Source organism: Halichoeres trimaculatus, unplaced genomic scaffold (assembly GCF_033239565.1).
Source record: "Halichoeres trimaculatus isolate MK-OKI-2021-1 unplaced genomic scaffold, fHalTri1.1 fHalTri1_scaffold_4, whole genome shotgun sequence".
Lineage (NCBI taxonomy): Eukaryota > Metazoa > Chordata > Actinopteri > Labriformes > Labridae > Halichoeres > Halichoeres trimaculatus.
The window spans coordinates 2361821-2382266 of NW_027437182.1; the positions used below are offsets into that span (position 1 = coordinate 2361821).

A 20446-nucleotide genomic window follows, 5' to 3' on the forward strand; every position below is an offset into this window, starting at 1 on the left:
TGTTTTCGCCCCCCACAGGCGGCGGGAAATACAGCAGCAGGTGCAAGATGCTGACTGTAGATGCAAAGTGGAGCCAGATCTGATATAAACACATGCACATGGGCTTAATTTAATTACAATTTAATTTAAGTATAGTCAAACAATTTAATTAAGTATAACTCATAACTTATTTTGAAACCACAGAGTGTATAAAACAATAAAGTAAAAAAACAACAACAACAAAAAAAAACCTACTCGTGACTCCAAACGTATTAAAAAAGTCACAGCTGATGTAAAAAGTGACAGCTGCCTGTCACCGTGAGCTCAGAGAGACTTCTTCAAACTGAATACTCTTACCAGAAGCTCAAACAGCTGCTGCAGTTCACCTGCCCTCCGCTAGGGGGAAGCCTTTAGTCACTTCTGCGTCCAGAGCGCTCCGGAGACCGGAGATCAAGACGCTGCGCTGTGATTGGCTCCTGCGAGGGGCGTGCGGCTGTGACGCCAGAGCGGCAGCGGAGAGGAAAGATGGCGGCGGTGACCAGAGGCTCGTTCAGAGTGTTCAGAGAGCTGGTGAGAAAACACACCTTTACCTGCTCATACCTGGGAGTTCACCCTCTGAGGCTGTGTGTCCGTGTCTGAGGCTAATGCTGAGCTAACTCCGAGCGACGTCATCCCTTTAGCTTAGCCTGTTAGCTGCCTGAACCTGTAGTGACATGTCCATGCTGGAGCTAATGCTAACAGAGGGAAATGATAACAGAGAGCATCCTGCTCACCTGCAGGGTAACCTGCCCGCGTGCAAACCGGACTCTACAGGTGTGTCAGCATCCAGCTGCGGTTAGCATCCTTCAGGTGAACAAGCCGAAGCTAACTGCTAACAGGCTGATCCAAACAGCAGAGTGACCCTGATGCTAATGCTAACTCAGTCAGGTTAATTAATGGAGCTTTCTCTTTGAGGCGGTCAGTCTGCTTCCTGCTATGTGGCCCCTGCAGGCCTCCGTACACACTCCGTACTTTGCATCACAACAGTTTGGGCCAGCTGTGGCTTAGGGGTGAAGGGTGTTTCAGGGTTCACACGCCGAGGTGGTGCTACACTGTGGTTGAGGGGATGAGTGACGGATGGAGTTAAAGCTTTCTGATTGGTCTGAAGACTTCCTGTTTCAGCTGCTACAATGAAAACATTATTAAATAATAATAATATTAATAAAACAGCAATAACTACGGAAGCGTATTGCATTCACTCGAAGAAAAAAAAACAACTCAGGTTTTTCAGAGGAATTTATTCTTCGGTTTGTTTTTTGTGGTAATTAATTTTGTTTTTCTGATTAATATTTTTAATTGGTTTGTTTTTGTAATAATATTTCTGTTTTATGAGTAATTTTTTGTGGTAATTTATTTTGTTTTTCTGATTAATATTGTTTTTATTGTTTTTTTTTTTTGTTAAAATTATTTCTGTTTTTATGAGTAATTTTTTTTTTCTGTTTTCAGATTACTTCTTTACTGTTTTTATGAGTAATTTTTTTCTGAAGTATCGAGATACTTAGAAATCCCGTGAGAACCTCCAACCTGCAGACCACTCCCGTGGATGTGTGGTGGCTCCTCTGTCCCGCACAGATCAGAGATCCTGTTCGGCACATATATGCCTTATCCTTAACTTTCTACCAGCTTTCCAATGTAGAAGCAATGCATTTTTTAATGCCACATCTTCGTCTATTGCTTAAGTATTACATTAAACAATAGGCTTATATAAAATATAAGGATAAAGTCGAAAACATAACAAGGGTTTCATACCCTTTGTGTGGCTAATACCTTACCTTTATTGACCGGGTACGGACCGGTAGAAAGTTAAAGATAAGGCATATATGAGCAGAACAGGATCGCTGATCCGTGCGGGACACAGGAGCCACCACACATCCACGGGAGTTGTCTGCAGGTTGGAGGTTCTCAGGGGATTTCTAAGTATCTTGATACTTCAGGAAAAAATTACTCCTAAAAACAGTAGAAAAGTAATCTGAAAACAGAAAAAAAATTACTCGTAGAAACATAAATAATTATATCAAAAAACAAACAATCAAAAAAATATTAATCAGAAAAACAAAATTAATTACCACAAAAAACAAACCGAAGAATAAATTCCTCTGAAAAACCTGAGTTGTTTTTTTTTCTTCAAGTGAATGCAATACACTTCCGTAAATAACAGCTACAGTAATATTTATATGGTAATGATAATGGTATTTTGATGTGTCTCCTCCCGTCAGCTCCGTCAGCAGTATCGTCGCAGATGTTTCCGCCCGCAGACGTTCAGGTGTGACAGGACTCTGCAGCCGCTCGCCTTCAGGTGCGACAGACATCTGCAGGTGTTCAGCAGTAGGATGCTGCACACCACCACAGGTGAGTCCACGTCAGCAGGAACAGAATCCTCTCAGGATGGAGCGGTTGGAGTTACCTGGGGTTATTCTCAGGGGCTTAGTCACAAGGAGCAGGTGACAGGTGTGTCTCTGGTCCCACCTGGTGTGTTCAGTGTAAGGGTTAAGAACCAGGCCTCAGAACGGAAGCATCTCTGAAATGACTCTGTGATGATGTCATAGATGATGTCATCAATGTTTGATGATGTGTTTTTTCCGCAGTGAGTCTGGGACCGATCGTCCAGTTTAAGCTGTCAGACATCGGAGAGGGCATCATGGAGGTGACTGTGAAGGAGTGGTATGTCCTCACACACTGATTAGGCCACGCCCACACAGACTCTCAGCCAATCACAATGAGAGATCAGCCCTGAACCTGTCGGATCAGTAAACCAGCTGTCTGCGGTTACTCAAAGAAGGGTTCTTGTTGTGTTTGAGTCTTGAGGCTTGATGGTTGATGATTGTCTTCCAGGTACGTGAAGGAGGGGGACAAGGTTTCTCAGTTCGACAGCATCTGTGAGGTTCAGAGCGACAAAGCCTCGGTCACCATCACCAGCCGCTACGACGGCGTCATCAAGAAACTCTACTACGACGTGGACGCCACCGCACTCGTGGGCAAGCCCCTGGTGGACATTGAAACAGAGTCTGGCTCAGGTGAGACATCTACACCTGGTCTAAGTTCTGAACCTGTTCTGGTTTGATCCGAGCTGAAACCTGTCTGTTTGTTCAGAGGTGATCCAGGAGGAGGACGTGGTAGAGACGCCCGCCATGGCCCGGGAGGAACACACCCACCAGGAAATCAAAGGTCACAAGACACAGGCCACGCCCGCTGTCAGACGCCTCGCCATGGAGAACAATGTGAGTCTGGGCGCCACTTTTCAGAGTCTTTAATAAGTCCTGGATTCAGCCAGTCCTGTTTAGACCCGTCCCCGTTGTCTGGTCTGTCCCTCAGATTAAGCTCAGTGAGGTGGTGGGGACAGGAAAAGACGGTCGGATCCTGAAGGAGGACATCCTGAACTTCCTGGCGAAGCAGACCGGAGCCATCATACCTCCAACGCTGTTTCAGGAGATCCAGACTCCGCCCCCAGCCCCGGCCACCGTGGCTGCTGCTGCTGCCCGGCCTGCGAGCACTCCGGCAGCCATCAAACCCCCACCCGCCACTCCCAAGCCTGTCTTCACTGGCAAAGACGTGACCGAGCCGCTCAAAGGTCAGCAGCTGTACGCTCGAGACAGGAAGTGATGTCAGACAAAGAGCCTAAGTGGTTTCAGGTGTGACCCTCAACATGTCATGTGACCTGTCCTCTCCAGGTTTCCATAAGGCCATGGTGAAGACGATGACGGCGGCGCTGAAGATCCCTCACTTCGGGTACTGTGACGAGGTGGACCTGAGCCGCCTGGTGGCTCTGAGGGCGGAGCTGAAGTCCACGGCGGCGGCTCGGGGGGTCAAACTGAGCTACATGCCTTTCTTCATTAAGGTGAGACTCGCACAGGTGGAGACGAGCCCGTGGATGCTGATTGGTTAGCTGGTGTTAACCCTGTGCTCTCATTGGTCCAGGCTGCCTCCCTCGGCCTCCTGCACTTTCCCATCCTGAACTCCTCATTGGACGAAGGCTGCCAGAACATCACCTACAAGGTCAGGGGGAGGAGTCAGAGAGTTGTTTTTCAGCCTGTAGCAGTTTAATCCTCATAAAGCAGAGAGTCTGCGACCTGGACCCAGACTGCAGACCTGATGTTTCTGTTTCTGTTTTTGTTTGTGTCCCGGGCTCAGGCGTCTCATAACATCGGTCTGGCGATGGACACGGCCCAGGGTCTGCTGGTTCCGAATGTGAAGAATGTCCAGCTGCTGAGCGTGTTCGAGATCGCTCAGGAGTTAAACCGTCTGCAGACGCTCGGAGCCTCGGGTCAGCTGGGAACCAGCGAGCTGAGCGGGGGAACCTTTACCCTGTCCAACATAGGATCAGTGAGTACAACTGGATCAGCACCAACACCAGATCAGTCCACATCAGATCAGGACTGACTGAAAGTCTCTTTCTGTCCATCAGATCGGAGGAACGTACGCTAAACCTGTCATCCTTCCTCCTGAGGTCGCCATTGGAGCGCTGGGAAAAGTCCAGGTGAGTTTAAAGTTTTCCTAAAACATTTCCTGAGTAAACAGAAAGCAAGGGTCAGAAAGAGAGGGTCAAAAAGAAGACGAGCTGCCAGCGAGAAAGAGGGTCAAAGAGCAAGCGAGCTGTCAGAGAGCAAGATGTCAGAAAGCAAGGGTCAGAGAGTAAGGTCAAATGGAGAGGGTCAGAGAGTAAGGTCAAATAGAGAGGGTCAGAGAGCAAGGATCAGAGAGTAAGGGTCAGAGAGCAAGGGTCAGAGAGTAAGGTCAATTAGAGAGGGTCAAAGTAAGGTCATAAGGAGAGGGTCAGAGAGCAGGATGTCAGAAAGCAAGGGTCAAAGAGTGAGGTTCAGTGAAAGAGGGTCAGAAAGTAAGGCCAGATGGCAAGGGTCAAAGAGCTTACTCTTTGACCAGATGGAGAGGGTAAAGTTTAAGGGTCAGATGGAGAGGGTCAGAGAGTAAGGTCAAATAGAGAGGGTCAGAGTAAGGTCAAATGGACAGAGTCAGAGAGTAAGGGTCAGAGAGTAAGGTCTGGAGAGGGTCAGAGCACATGGGTCAGAAAGTAGGGTCAGAGAGTAATGTCAGATGGAGAGGGTCAGAGAGTAAGGTCAATTAGAGAGGGTCAAAGTAAGGTCATATGGAGAAGGTCAGATAGCAGGATGTCAGAAAGCAAGGGTCAAAGAATGAAGTTCAGTGAAAAAGGGTCAGAGAGTAAGGTCAGATGGAGAGGGTCAGAGAGTTAGAGTTAGAGAGCATTGGTCAGTTGAATAGAGTCAGAGTAAGGGTCAGAGACTAAGGTCAGATAGAGAGGGTCAGAGACCAAGGTCGGAAAGCTAGAGTCAAAGAGCAAGCTGCCAGAGAGTGAGGGTCAGAGAGTTAGGGTCAGAAAGCGAGCTGTGAGAAACAGAGAGTCAAAGAGTGGAGATGAGAGTAAGATGGTCGGATTGTGAAGGGCCAGAGGGGAAATGTCAGAGAGCACTGGAGCTGTCAGAGAGATCAAGGGTCAAAACGCTAGGGTTGGACTCAGCCTGATGGATCTGGTCAGGATGTAGACCATCAGGAGCTCAGTTTGTGCTTGAACCCTGTTAGTTTGTCTGTCATCGAGGGTTAGAGTTGCTCTGAGGTCCCGGCTCTTCTCCCTAGGCTCCACGGGGCTGATGATAAGGGTTGGGTCTAGATCCTAGAGTCTAAAGCGCTGAGTGGTCTGGGTGTAAACAGAGTCTAACCTGCCCTAAGGAGCAGGGTCCCGGCTCAGAGCCGTGTGTTGCTCCAATCATGAACTCAGAGAGACCACTCTTCTGTTCTCAGGTTCTCCCTCGGTTCGACGCCGGCGGTCAGGTGGTTCGAGCTCACATCATGAACGTCAGCTGGTCGGCCGACCATCGGATCATCGACGGAGCCACCATGTGCCGCTTCTCCAACCTGTGGAAGGAGTACCTGGAGAACCCGGCCGCCATGGTGCTGGACCTGAAATAGACAGAGATATTACCCATAAGCCCCTGGGGGGGTGGGGCCACAACACTAACAGACCTTCACTCCTCCCCCTGACGCCTCTGCTCCCTCTTTCTTTTCGGGGCCTTCATTCATTAACTGTCACTTCCTGTTGCCTTTGAGCAAGGCGCCGGGAGGGGGAGGGGTCAGCCTGTCAATCATGTTGTTTCCATGATGACTACTAACACACACACACACACACACACACACACACACACACACACACTCACACACACTCTAGAGGTTAGTAGTTACCCAGTGCCAGTGTGAGCTCAGCTGATCAGGAAACAACTCTCACTCATACCATCTTCATCATCTTCATCACCATCATCTTCATCTTCATCTTCATAACCAACCCTCTGTCTCTGAGCTTATTCTAAACTCAGGCCCCTCCCTGTTCACACCTGGCCAACAGGTAACAGAGAGGGAGGGAGGGGCACCAGAAAACACTACCACCACAGGAGAGCTGCTGCCTCTAGGGGGCGCTAAGAGATCTCTCACTCCTGATCCTCTTTTTAGCTCTGCTCATTTTAAGGAAGTACCGTCAGTGTCATTTCAAAATAAAAGCACATCTGTATTCAAAACAGGAAGTGAAATAAGCTAGGTACAGGGCTGTGAATGTCACAATAAAAGCCTAGGATTGTTTAAGACTGGGTGGCTCACCTGTGTCAGTGTCTCCTGATTGGCTGAGACAGGTAGAACAGGTGTGAGTTGAATATTAACCCTTGAGCTGCTGTCTCCACTGTCTGTTCACACCTGGTGTTTATGATGCAGTTTAGGGGGTGGAGCCAACAGACTGCAGGTGACAGGAAGTGGAGGGACCAATCAGGCTTTGAAGTGTCTGATCATGTGATCATTAAACCAGTTTGAGGTTGTGACCTGGACTGGTTCTCGTTGAGTTCTGGTTCCTGCACATGTAAAGGGGCCAGGCTGTAGACCTGATCCTGGATGATCCTGATCTGTCTGTTAGTCCCTGATACATAATCCGGTACCTGATGATGTGATCGCTTTAGAAAGTTCAGTTTGGTGTTTCTGCTCTTGGTTCTGGACTTCCTGGACTTCCTGGACTTGGTGGTTAAGGTTGCTGCTGGGTAATGAAGTCCACCTGTCAGCTGTTACCTGTTTGTCCGTGTCCTGTGTTTATGTTTTTGGTGTAAACGTTTAGACTGAACGGTTGGGTTTTGTATTTTTGGGACTGTGTAGCTGAGTTTTTTTCTTTTATTTTGAAAAGATGAAAATAAAGAATAAAATGTTTGATTAAACTTTAAATAAAGTTGAAGTGCACAATCTTCCAGTACTGTTTGTTTTTATCAGCTGATCTGACGACCAGGGTGAGGGTGACTGAGGACTCTAAGCCTGGACTTGATCTGATTTTGTGAGAAATGATTCAGACATGAAAAAACGGCTGAGCTGTTGCATAAAATACCGCCAAACACCAAGTAAAACTCCAGTTCCCATCATGCCTCAGTGCTCAGTCTAAGTCACATGTTCACAGGATTCACAGTTCATCAGACTGTCTTCACTCTGAGGGTCCAGCTCCTCTCAGCCCAGAGACAACAGAAACCAACATGAAGTTTAAAACACTCAGAGTGAAAACCTTCACCTATCCTGTCTCTGTCAGAAGTCATGTGACCTCAGGTCTATAATTAGCAGGTGTGAGGTCAGATTACAGCTGCAGAGAGACAGCATGGAGGACGGCAGCAACAACAAGGTGAATTCTGAAAGAACTAAACCCACTAACATGTGCTGAGACTAACAGACAGTGATTATAACAGACACTTAGAGAACAACTGACATTCTGAGACTGACAAACTGACAGACACTCTGACTTAACACACACTCTTAGATCAACAGAATCTCTGAGACTGACAGACACAGAGACTAACAGACAGTGATTATATCAGACACTGAAACTTACAGACACTCTGAGAGTAACCGACACTCTAATGCCACAGCCACACCGGACGCGAATTTGCAAAGACACAAATAGAGATTACATACAAAGTCAATTCAAAGAATTGTTACGATGCAGATTCACCTGGGAAGGCACGTTGGACGTGCTTGGCGCGGCGCATATGGAGTGGCCAGTGCGTTTGGGGCGTCAGATGCCTCTATTCTAGAGTTGAAAATATTGAACTTTTGACGCAAATTCGCGTGAATCTGTGCCCTGGCAGCCAATCGGCCATGACATTCCCCCACAACGTCCTTGATTTGATGACGTGTGACGCTCCCGCCACCTGGTGGCGAAAGCGCGACACAGGCATGACCTGAGTTTAAATTCTCCAATTCCCGTCCAGTGTGGCCCCAGAATTAGACTAAACGGACACTCTGAGACTAACGAACCCTCTGAGACCAACAGACACCTCGAGACCAACAGATACTTAGAGACCAACAGACACACTGAGACCAACAGACACACTGAGACCAACAGATACTTAAAGACCAACAGACACCTTTAGACCAACAGACACCTTCAGACCAACAGACACCTTTAGACCAACAGACACACTGAGACCAACAGATACTTAAAGACCAACAGACACCTTTAGACCAACAGACACACTGAGACCAACAGACACCTTGAGAGCAACAAATACTTTGAGCCTAACAGTCACCTTGAGACCAACAGACCCTTTAAGACCAACAGACACCTTGGGATCAACAGACACTTTGAGACCAACAGACACCTTGAGACCAACAGATACTTTGAGACCAACAGACACCTTGAGACCAACAGATACTTTGAGACCAACAGACACCTTTAGACCAACAGACACACTGAGACCAACAGACACCTTTAGACCAACAGACACCTTGAGAGCAACAAATACTTTGTGCCTAACAGTCACCTTGAGACCAACAGACCCTTTAAGACCAACAGACACCTTGGGATCAACAGACACTTTGAGACCAACAGACACCTTGAGACCAACAGATACTTTGAGACCAACAGACACCTTGAGACCAACAGATACTTTGAGACCAACAGACACCTTGAGACCAACAGACACCTTTAGACCAACAGACACCTTGAGACCAACAGACACCTTGAGACCAACTGATATGTTGAGTATAACATACACTGATCATAACAGACATACTGGATGGAACACACTTGAGACCAACAGACACCTCTGAGACTAACACCTCTGTTAGACTAGGTAACAGATTCTCTGAGAATCACAGACGACCCAAGGCAAACAGACACAACAGACATTGAGACATAATGACACTCTGACATTGACTGACACTGAGCCTGATTGAACAGGACGGTGGGATGGAGGGACAGGCAGCAGGTCACAGGTCAGAGGTCATCCTACCTGTCTACCTGTGAACTGTGACGTCAGCACGCTGACAGGAAGTGGTCATCATGGTGGGTGTGGTGGTGGCGTGTGGCTCGGTGAGCTCTATCAAAGCTCTGTGGGAGACCAGGATCAAGAAGATCTCACAGGAGAAGGAGGAGCAGAGGAGCAAGACGGCGAGGGGCGGGGCCACAGGCAGGTAAGACTCCGTCCCTCATCCTTTATTTCATTGGTTAAGACAACAGGAAGTAAACTGTCCAGGTCTATGTTCACAGCTGGTTCTGAGTTTATGACAGACATGAGGATTGAGGTCTTACTGAGCTAAGCTAGCTCCTTAAAGCTAAGCAATCTGTTTTTAAAGTCCCCATTTTGCTAAGCTAAGCTAACACAAGTCTGTAATGGTTTACGTCTTCAGTGGTTCTAGTTCAGATGTGGGTCTGGTTGGTAATGTCTGCTCTGGTCCTGGTTCAGGCTGGGAGTTGGTGTCTGGGAGGACCGGGCGGTTCTGGCTCGGCTAAAGCAGAAGCTGCAGACCGAAGACGGGCGTCTGATCCTCCGGATTGAGCAGGAGGAGTGGAAGGTAATGTCCCCCCACAGGAAGTGGACTGCCGGGGTGGGTTTGTGGGACCTGGTCTTGGAGTTCACTGGTCTTTTCAGTGATGTTTGTATTTTTCTGTCCCTCTCTCTTCCCCAGTCTCTGCCGGGCTGTCTGGTCCAGCTCAGTCAGGTCCAGGAGTGGCAGATTCACCGGACCGGACTACAGAAGATCCCTCATTTTATCTCCAGCTTCCAGAACCTTTTAGTTCTAGACCTGTCCAGGAATGGGGTCTCAGAGATCCCCAAGCAGATCGGTCAGTACCGCCAAACATAGAATGGTAATCTGTCTTCCAATGATGTGGTCTTGGGTCCTGGGAGTTGAGATAAAAGTCTCTCTGAAGCCTCTTGTGTCCTGGTTCTGGTCTCAGGAAAGCTGACCCGGCTCAGAGAGCTCCTGTTGAGCTGCAACAGAGTTCAGGTTGTTCCTGAAGAACTGGGCAGCTGTGAGAGTCTGGAGAGACTGGAGCTGTCCATGAACCGAGACCTGAACCACCTACCAGACCAGGTACAATCTAGCATCTCAGACTTTTCTACACCAGGTACCAAGTCAAGACCCAATTGAGTAACCCAAGACCAGACAGAAAGTATTTAAAGTAGGTAACGATGAAACCTAGTACCCAGCATCTAAATCCAGAATCTGATCCAGCTTATAAACGGTTTCATAAAAGGAGCGGTTCCTTAGTCAGCCTCTAGACCAGGTGCAATCTAAAACCAGAGCCAGCAACAGAAACCTAATACAGCCTTAGGTGTACTGTGTCAAGTTTTTTGGACCATAAGAGTAAACAGTAGACCTGAACCTTGGGGTTTGTTCTTTGAAACCAGCTGCAGAACCTGAAGAACCTGCAGCACCTGGACCTGTCCATGAACGACTTCACCTGCATGCCGGACTGTGTGGTTGCTCTGCCCGCACTCGAGTGGCTCGACATGGGAGGAAACCGGTTGCAGCACCTACCTGAGGACATACACAGGTATGTAGACTACAAGCCCCGCCCCCTTTCTGACTCTGGCCAATAAACAGGGAGACCTGTCTGTCCTTAGGATGGAGAAGCTGCACACCCTGTGGCTCCAGAGGAACCAGCTCGAGAAACTCCCAGACAGCATTAGCAGGATGGCGAGTCTGGACACTCTGGTCCTTAGCGGCAACAATCTGCGAGACATCCCCCCTCTGATGGAGGACATGTCCAACCTCAGGTCAGTCCGTCCCCCAACGAGTCCAACTTCAGTTCAGTTCATTCCTCAACAAGTCCAACCTCAGGTCAGTCTGTCCCCCAACAAGTCCAAGTTCAGGTCAGTCTGTCCCCCAACAAGTCCAATCTCAGTTCAGTCTGTCCTCCAACAAGTCCAACCTCTGTCAGTTGGCCCCCAAACAAGTCCAACCTCAGTTCAGTCAGTCTCCCAACAAGTCCAACCCCAGGTCAGTACATTCCTCAACAAGTCAGTCTGTCCCGAAACAAGTCCACCTTCAGGTCAATCTATCTTTCACCAAGTCCAACCTAAATTCAGAAAATCCTCGAAGAAGTCTAACCTCAGGTCAGTCTATTCCTCCACTAGTCCAACCTCAGGTTACTTGTTCCCCCCACAAGTCCAACCTCAGCTCAGTCTGTCCCCCAACAAGTCCAACCTCTGGTTACTTGGTCCCCCCACAAGTCCAACCTCAGCTCAGTCTGTCCCCCAACAAGTCCGGCCTCAGTTCAGTCTTTCCTCCAACAAGTCCAACCTCAGCTCAGTCTGTCCCCCAACAAGTCCAACCTCAGGTTACTTGGTCCCCCCACAAGTCTAACCTCAGCTCAGTCTGTCCCCCAACAAGTCCAACCTCAGGTTACTTGGTCCCCCCACAAGTCTAACCTCAGCTCAGTCTGTCCCCCAACAAGTCCAACCTCAGGTTACTTGGTCCCCCCACAAGTCCAACCCCAGCTCAGTCTGTCCCCCAACAAGTCCAACCTCAGTTCAGTCTTCCCTCCAACAAGTCCAGCCTCAGTTCAGTCTTTCCTCCAACAAGTCCAGCCTCAGTTCAGTCTTCCCTCCAACAAGTCCAGCCTCAGTTCAGTCTTTCCTCCAACAAGTCCAACCTCAGTTTAGTCCGTCCTCCAACAAGTCCAACCCATGGTCACTTGAGCCACCACAAGTCCAACCCAAACTCAGTTTGTCCCCCAGCAAGTTCAACCTCAGGTCAGTCTGTCCCCCAACAAGTCCAACCTCAGGATACTCGATCCCCCCACAAGTCTAACCCCAGCTTAGTCTGTCCCCCAACAAGTCCAACCTCAGGTCAGTACATTCCTCAACAAGTGTAACCTTAGCTCAGTCAATCCACCAACTGGGGATTGGTACCGAATTAAGTACTTTTGTAAGTATCGATTGACTTCTGTCAAAAGTGCAGGGTATTAATTCATGTAAAATTAAAAAAGTCATTTTTAGGTACCTAAATGCATCCTTGTGACTGTTAGGGAGTGGAAGAGTAGGCAATTTTTCATACTGGACATAAACACAGCATTACAAGGTTATAAATGGAACAATAAAAATGTAAATTTGAAAAAAAAAAAGATATTTTATTCTTACATAAAATGTTCTTTTTTACCACATCAACATAAGAAAGTACCAAAAATTGGTATGCTTGAGTACCAGTACTGTTTGCTAGGTACCAGGCATCGATACCGTATCATTTCAAATGTGAAAGGTACCCATCCCTCAAGTCCAACCTTGGGCCAGTCATTTGATCAGGTTTCTTGTGTCCTTATTTGATATAAAGTCCCTCAAACTGATCCAGTTTGTGTTTTTACCGTGTGACAGGTTTGTGAACTTCAGGGACAACCCTTTGACCCTGGACGTGACTCTGCCGTGCAGCGGGACTGAGGCAGAGGACAAGGAGGACAATGAGGAAGACGACAGAGAGATGTTTGGACGAGAGTTCATGCAGATGTACATCAGAGAGTCCAGGAAGAGAGCGTACGCTGTGCTCAACATGCACCGCGTCAACCGTTAGTATCCTCCAAGACCAAGATGCCCCCGTCTCACTCTGGGTTTGGATTTAACTGTGACCCTCTAACTGTGTGTGTCCTCTCATGGATCATCTAACATCAACTATGACACTCATAACTTCATCCTCCATCATACTAAACTGTGACGTCAACTCTGATGTATGGCGTCCTCGCCTGGCCATCCTGCTCTTGTTTCTCTGAGTTTTGTGTGAAAATCTCCCAGCTCACAGGTCCTCGTGTTTAGAGATGTTTCTATTATTCGCTTACGTGTCAACTAAGTGAGAACAGACGAGACTCTTTGACTCACTCCGACTGCTGAAGTGGTTCAAGACGATTGATAAAAAGGAGACGCTAAAGACCAGGTGTCAGAGCTTCAAGGAGTCTTCTTCACTGCGTTTCTTTCAGATCAACCAGGACCTGGATCTGGAGCGTGTGTTCTCTTGCTGGTTAGTAAAAACTGATCCAAAGTTTCCTTCAGGTGAACTTGGAGAAATAGAAGCTGTTTGTTCATCAGGGATTTAATCTTTAATCCGTTTCACAAGAGAAAGTCTGGAAACACGCTGGGATCCTTTAATCCACATAATCCTGCTGTGACCCTCAGAGGGGTCCAGACCCACAGGTTGGAAAACCCTCCACACTGTTTTTATTCTTGAACAGGATGGTTTCACTTTAAAGAGTGTGACTAAATGATAATAACCTGTCAGATATAACACATGAATAACACTGATAATAACATTTAACTTTTATTTACGCTGAAAATAATCTGTTTGTAATCTCACGGCGATGACCTGACGACATGTTTCTGTTTCAGAGCCCGCCGACGAGCCTTCAGAATAAAATCATCTCAGATTTTCTTCTTCTGGACTTTACTCTCAGAGCTCAGCTACATGTTTTACACCACAGAAGAAGAAACTTTCAGTTGATGTGTTTGTCCTGCAAAGACACTTTTCAGTCCGAGCTGAAGTCAGAGTTAGAGACTGAGTCGTCTCAGAAACATCATCAGACTGTTCCCGTTGTTTCGTTTGTGCTTCCTGTAGTTTATCATCAAACGCTGAGCGCACCGAGAGCTTTAATAAAAAAACTTTAAGAGTCAAACAGAAATCATTCTGAGTTTCTTCTTCTACAAAACATAAATCACTCAGAGACAGCTGGTCCTCCAGGAGGGGACGAGGGGACCGCCGTCAGCAGAACGTTCTCCAGAGTCACCTGAGCGTCCACGTACTGAGACAGTTTAGCGTCAAATCCCCTCGACTTCAGGAATTGAAGTCTGCCGCTGTCAATCAGACGCTTACAGAGACGTCCGATCTGCTCACGCTCAGAGGACGACAGGAAGCTGCGGAGGAAACAACATCAGGAACATGTGAGGAACTCGTAGTGGACTGGACTTTCTTTTATCTGGACTCACTCTGACCCTGGAGGCGGTCTGGGTCTGATATTTACCTGTTCACAGAGTCCGTCTCCTCCACTGGCTCATGCTCCTCATTGTCCCCTCTCTGATTGGTTGGAACCTGAGGCTGAGACTCCTGATTGGTCGGTCTGAGTCCACATGTGGCCCAGCTGGACATGCGACAGAAAGCCGAGAACTCGGAGGGTCCAAGTCCTCGCTGCAGGAAGAACTGCTGACCCACGTAGTGATGCCACTCGCACCGATGGTGGCAGCACAGAGCCACCACCAGACCCTGCACTGGACCAGGACCAGGAGTAGGATTGCATTCTGGATCAGCTGGTTCTGAGGTTTTGAAGCGTTTAGAGGGTGGCTCAGTCCCCTCTTTTAAACCTGGAGTTCCCAATAAGCAGCGCAGAGCCAGATCTGGAAGAGAGACCAAAACCAGGACCGTTAAACTGGTTTATATGTAAACCATCAGACGGGAGACCCTCAGCTGGGGTTCAGATCTAATCCTGTCTCACCTGTTGCAGCGCCACACAGGTGTTTTCCGACCCCGACCAGCGGTAGTCCCTTCAGCCTCAGCATCTGGACCCGACCTGTGAACATCCACAGTCAAACCAGAAACAGAACCAGAACCAGCAGACACCATCTGAGCAGGTCTTACTTAAGTCCAGGTGTTGAATGTCCACCTGCAGCCGCTCAAACTGGACCCCAGGATCCTGATGTTTCCCATCCACCTGGGCCAGAACAAACCAGAACAGACCAAATCAGACTGGATTTACATTTAACCAATGAAAGACATTATGTTTCCACAGCCGGCTGTGGACAGAGTTGAACACTCCTTTTAATGGTGATCTAAAGTTTGTCGCCCCCTGCTGGTCTGGAGGAAGACTTAAGTTCAATCTTTTTTTTTTTTATTTTTTTTTTATTTTTTTTTTTTTTTCTTTTTTTTTTCTTTTTTTGGCTCCGGGTGTGTGAAGACCTTTCCACATGGTTTAAGTGTAATATCCCTGTATGCCCCAGACTATGCCTTCTTGGGGACCTGGATGACACCTTTCTGAACTATAACTCTGCATATTTGGTCCTCACTGCCCTATGCATCGCAAAGAAAACAATCCTCTTGAATTGGAAAAGCAAAAAAAATCTGTCCACCAATCAGTTTAAGAACCTTCTATTAGACTACATCAGCAATGAAATAATGTCTGCCTCCTCCTCTAAGCACAAATCGGAAGATGTTTACACTCTCTGGTCCCCTGTGATTAGCTCCATCACTTAGGCAGGTGATAGGCAGGGATTCCACGTCTACTGGTGGTTGGACAGGTGCTGGGAGGGCTGGGATTCCCCGGGCTTCTGGTGGTCCCATGGGGTGCCGGGCTGGGCTGTCTGTCGTGGGGGCAGCGGTGGGTCTGGCTGGGGGGGGGTGGTGGGTGGGGGTGGCCGGGGGGGTTGGGAGGGTTGGGGCTGTCCTGGCAGCGGTGAGTGGGGGCTGACGGTGGGCCTTGGACGCGGGCTGCCGGCACCAGGCTGGACAGCTGGGTTACCCCTGACGTGTGCTGGGAGGTGGGCTGTGGGCCCTGGTGCCTGAGGGCTGCTCTCTGTCCTGGGGAGGGGGGCGGCCCGGGCCAGGGGGGCATGGGCCTGCCCGGGCTCGCCTCCATGGGGACGGGTCGGGGCTTGCCTCTGGCGTCCGGTCCCTGCTCTAGAGACCATGGAGGCCTAAGTGGGAGGGGTGAGGGGGTTAACAGGCCAGAGGGTTAACCAGCCCCCACTGTGTGTGTGTGTGTGTATGTGTGTGTGTGTGTGTGTGTGTGTGTGTGTGTGTGTGTGTGTGTTGTGTGTGCTTGTGGGCAGATGGGGGTACGTTCAGATGTGTGTGTGTGCAGGTCTGTGTTTATGTACGTGTGTGAATTTTTCTAAACAATGGAATAATATTATTATTATTATTGTTATTATTATTGTTATTATTATTACCATAATTATTTCTATTATTATTATTTCTATTATTATTTATATATTACTATATAATAGTATATATCTCTCTAATATACAATGGGCCAGGGTGGTCCGGGGTGTCCTTGACCCTCTGGCTGCCACGGCCCGGTGCTCTGAGTCTGGCGGATCCTGGGCCCCCCCTGCCCCGGTGGGCCCCGGGGAACAGGGGTGCCTATTGCTGCCAATAGGGCGGCTCACCCTCCAGAGGGGAGCTTTCTCCTCTCTGGTCTTACTTTGCCCCACAGCCCTCACTCCCCCGCTCATCTAGAGCATCCACACACTTAGGACCTTGAGGTGCACGTTCGTCAGGTGCGGTGGTAGAGGTCCTTAGGGACCACTTCTGCTACACCCTGATAAGACTTGCGCCTCAGTTTTACTTACACTTAGACATCCCTACATGATACCAACTACTCTACACAACACACACAGAGACCCTTGGGGTGGGCCAAGTGGTATATGGTAGGCAGGGCACTTTGAGCTAACCACCTGAAGGGCACTGCCCCATGAGCTACGAGGCCGTCCACTCCCCAATTTTAACTTTTCTTTTTAACTGCATTAGGATCACAAACATCCACACACTACAGAGCGGGGGAGGTAGGGCAGGGGGCTCTTCTCACACCCCTGTTTCTACCATGCCCCCTGGGGCATGGGGTAAAAAGGGGATCCGCTGCCTTGGGTTCTGGGCGAGTGGCACAGCAGGGGTCCCGCTGCGCCCCGGAGGATGCCCATGGCTTTATATCTACTTATTTACTTATTTATTTATTTATTTAATCCTCTTTTTAAAATTATTTATATATGTATGAATATATATATGTATGTGTATGTGTGTGTGTATATGTATGTGTGTATGTATGTATATGTATGTGTGTATGTGTATGTGTATGTATGTATGTATGTGTATGTATATATATATATATATATATATATATATATATATATATATATATATATATATAAATATATGTATATATGTATGTGTATATGTATATATATATATATATATATATATGCCGTGTTGTGATATTGTTGTGTGGTCGTCTTGTGGTGCTGTGGTGTTGTTGTGCTGTTGTGTGAACGTATGGGTATGGATGGACAGAATGTTTATGTGCGGGTGTCAGGGTCCACGGTGGAGGGCTGGTGAGCTGTGATAAAGATGAGAGGGGGATAGGGGTGGGTTGGGACAGTAGGCTGTGTACGGGGGATACTGGGTTTCTGGGGAGAGGACTTCTGTGGTCTCTGGTGTCTGACCGGGTGCGCTGGGGGCCGGCACCGACTCGTGATAGGTGGTGGCCTGGGCTGGGTCCGTCCTCCCGGGTGCCTGGCCGAACCCCCCATCCTCGGGGGTGAGTGGCCCTTGGGCACAGGTGACCCCTGGTCTTACCCCCTGCACTCGATCGGGGGCCCTGCGTCTAGCGGGGCCTGCAGACCTCAGTCCCTGGCCCCTGGGGTCCTCCCTCTGCAGTGTCGGGGGCCTGCCTCTAGCCTTCCCGGGACGCTCCCCCCTTGCCTCCTCCTGGATTGGCGTGCTGCTGTCTCCGTGGTGGTCTGTCTGGGCCCTGTGCTCTGTTGTGGCTGCGGGACGCCCGGGGATGAGGGCTATCTCAGTGCATGTCTGGCCTCTGGGAGCAGCGGGGCCACATCTGCATGATCACTCCTTGACATGATCACCTGACCCAAATCAAACCCAATTTTCTATACTGCCACCTGTAGCCCTATATGTGTAGGTGAGTATATGCGTCTGTGTATAGATCTATATACGTATATGTACCTCTTTGCAATTGTCGTTGTTGTGCTCACTGCTACTCATGATTTCTCCAGTTCATCTCTCCAGGTTCTTCTTGTGATTATGACGTCAAAGACCCCAGGATACTGTCTCCTTTCAGGCTCAGTAGCTGGTTATTTGTTTCTCCTGTCTGTAGTCATCTGTTCAGTTGTTGTGGTTGTTCTCTACTGTTGTTTTGTTGTCTCTCTCTCCCCCCCTGTCTAGTCTCTTCTCTACAATCTTTTCCTTTTTCACTGTTTCTTTCCTGATATCACCTTGTTCTGGTTAAGCAGTAATCTTCAAACTTGGCAATATACGGGAGGGAAACTGTATGGATACATGTATGCGTATGTATATATATGTGCATACATACGTATGTGTGTGTGTATGTATATGTATGTATGTGTATTTATGTATAAAATATATATATATAATTTAAAAAAAAAACAAAAAAACAAACACTAATAAAGAGTACCATTTTAACACTCAAGGGCAGCTCTATACATTAACGGCTCCCTTTGGAAAAGCAAATGTGTTCTGCACAATACGGCAGCCAGACCATAATTCTGTTGTCGTGACGCTGAACAGGACAAGGGGGAAAGACTTAAGTTCAATCTAAGGTGACCAGGAGGCTCAGGATGGTTTAGGACACCCAGTCTGAGGACTTGCCTTGAACCGAGTGCTGCTGCGCTCCACCAACAGCATCTGCAGCTCGTCCTGGGTCTCAAGAGGACCAGGTGTCTCCAGGTGATCTGGGGTCTTCAGGGCTTCATGGATCCAGTGTGACAGTTTCCCTCGACCTGCTCCAAACTCTATGAAGCACCGCCCCCTTCCCAGCATGCCCTGCTCCTCCAGATGACCTAGGATAGAGGACTGAACACAATTGACAGGTGAGACAGGAACAGGTATAAGGGCCCTGCCCCTCAAGTGGGTGTGGCTTACACAGGTGTGTCATCAAAGCTAAACTTTACCTGAGTCTAACATAGCTCAGGTGTTTACCTGCTGCTTAAGGTGTTTGTGGGCGGAGTCTCCATTCTTCGGGTCATCAAGTTCCTTCTGGACAACCGGATGAGACAGAACCTGTTCCTCCACCTCACAGTGAAGACCTGGGACCACATCATCATCATCATCATCATCATCATCATCATCATCATCATCACAGTTTTTATTCATACTCAAACGTGTTTAAGGTAACAAAGACCTGAATCTGACCTTTGACCCCTGACTTCAGTTTGTCCACCAGAGACTCCAGCTGAGAGCGGCTGAGCTCACTCAGACTCACCTGACAGAGAGAAAGAGACGAGTTAAAGATGACAAAACTGTGTGTGTGTGTGTGTGTGTGTGTGTGTGTGTGTGTGTGTGTGTGTGTGTGTGTGTGTGTGTGTGTGTTACCTCTGGGGGCATCTCATCTCCTTCAGTTGATCCAGCATTTATATTCTCCACATAATAAACCTGCAGAATGACGAACGATGATGACATAACAACAGATAAGCCAAGTAAGGTCAGTGAACGCAGCACAGAGAATAATACAGAGGGTCAGTGAACGCAGCACAGAAACTTACAGGTTTTGGTTTCTCTCTGGAGTTACATTTCTTTAGGTGTTTCTCAAGTTTGTCTTCATCCACAGTGCTGAAACACACACACACACACACACACACACACACACACACACACACACACACACACATTTCTATAAAACCCTAAAACATCAGATTGATAAAGTGATTCTGATTTAAAGATTATTGCCGACTCACTGTTTGGGGTCCAGAGGACACACTATCCTCTTGCAGAGCCCCCCCTCCTAAAAACAGGAAACAGGAAGCTGTTATAAGGCAAGTCATGACATCACAGCTCACCTGAAGTCGACAGGTACAGGGGTCAGGACAGGTTCATGAATAACTGTGTAAATAAAAAACAAGCCTCTACATCCAGCAAGGTTCACCAATTGTCACAAACTGAATAAGATTTAACAGACTGTTGGGTTATGTCAGGTTAGTAGTGAGAACAGGTGAGCTGAACAGGTGAGCAGTGGGTAGGCAGTGTGTTGTAGTCCATGTTGGTATCTGGGTGAATAGAAGGCTTCTTAAAAATCACCCCTCAGCCTTCAGTCTGAGGACCAAAGGAGTCTTCAGAGGACTCAGGGCTGAGCAGCAGACTTCATATGTTTACTTTTCCTGTGTTACTGTGCTCCAAGTGTCCGTGAACGCACCCCGCGTCCGTGAACCTACCATAGTCGCGTGCTCTCCACAGAACACCTTCCCGCTCCCCACGATCATTTTACAGTAACGTTTCTTTTTCTCCACGAAGAACCCACACCTGCCGGGCAGGGGCGCCGCCATGTTGGTAAACACGCAGGCAACGTGCTGCGTTCAATTACCTGCTAAACTGTAGGAAAATTGGATGGGAACAGGGTTTTACACCAGGACAGATTGATATGGATGCACTACTGTTTTATACA

At 48.2% G+C, this 20446-nt stretch overlaps 3 protein-coding genes across 3 annotated transcripts; 2 read left to right on the forward strand and 1 right to left on the reverse strand.

Annotated features, from left to right (window-relative positions):
• The first annotated feature begins 442 nt into the window (after positions 1-442).
• Positions 443-7253, forward strand: dbt (dihydrolipoamide branched chain transacylase E2). The gene is made up of 11 exons (XM_074669176.1): positions 443-549; positions 2235-2367; positions 2604-2679; positions 2851-3032; positions 3109-3236; positions 3331-3586; positions 3687-3853; positions 3934-4011; positions 4147-4338; positions 4421-4492; positions 5791-7253. Exons 1-11 carry the CDS (start codon positions 505-507, stop codon positions 5956-5958), a joined length of 1497 nt encoding a protein of 498 aa, XP_074525277.1. The 5' UTR covers positions 443-504; the 3' UTR covers positions 5959-7253.
• Positions 7254-7652: 399 nt separating this feature from the next.
• lrrc39 (leucine rich repeat containing 39) lies at positions 7653-12852 on the forward strand. Its single transcript, XM_074667402.1, has 8 exons — positions 7653-7684; positions 9242-9474; positions 9747-9855; positions 9970-10126; positions 10241-10377; positions 10695-10840; positions 10911-11063; positions 12660-12852. Exons 2-8 carry the CDS (start codon positions 9344-9346, stop codon positions 12850-12852), a joined length of 1026 nt encoding a protein of 341 aa, XP_074523503.1. The 5' UTR covers positions 7653-7684; positions 9242-9343.
• trmt13 (tRNA methyltransferase 13 homolog) lies at positions 12715-20416 on the reverse strand. Its single transcript, XM_074667401.1, has 11 exons — positions 20217-20416; positions 19743-19789; positions 19551-19617; positions 19381-19440; positions 19201-19270; positions 18988-19094; positions 18658-18861; positions 14899-14971; positions 14756-14830; positions 14288-14657; positions 12715-14180 (listed from the first exon to the last, which is right to left on the reverse strand). Exons 1-11 carry the CDS (start codon positions 20325-20327, stop codon positions 13982-13984), a joined length of 1383 nt encoding a protein of 460 aa, XP_074523502.1. The 5' UTR covers positions 20328-20416; the 3' UTR covers positions 12715-13981.
• Positions 20417-20446: the final 30 nt, after the last annotated feature.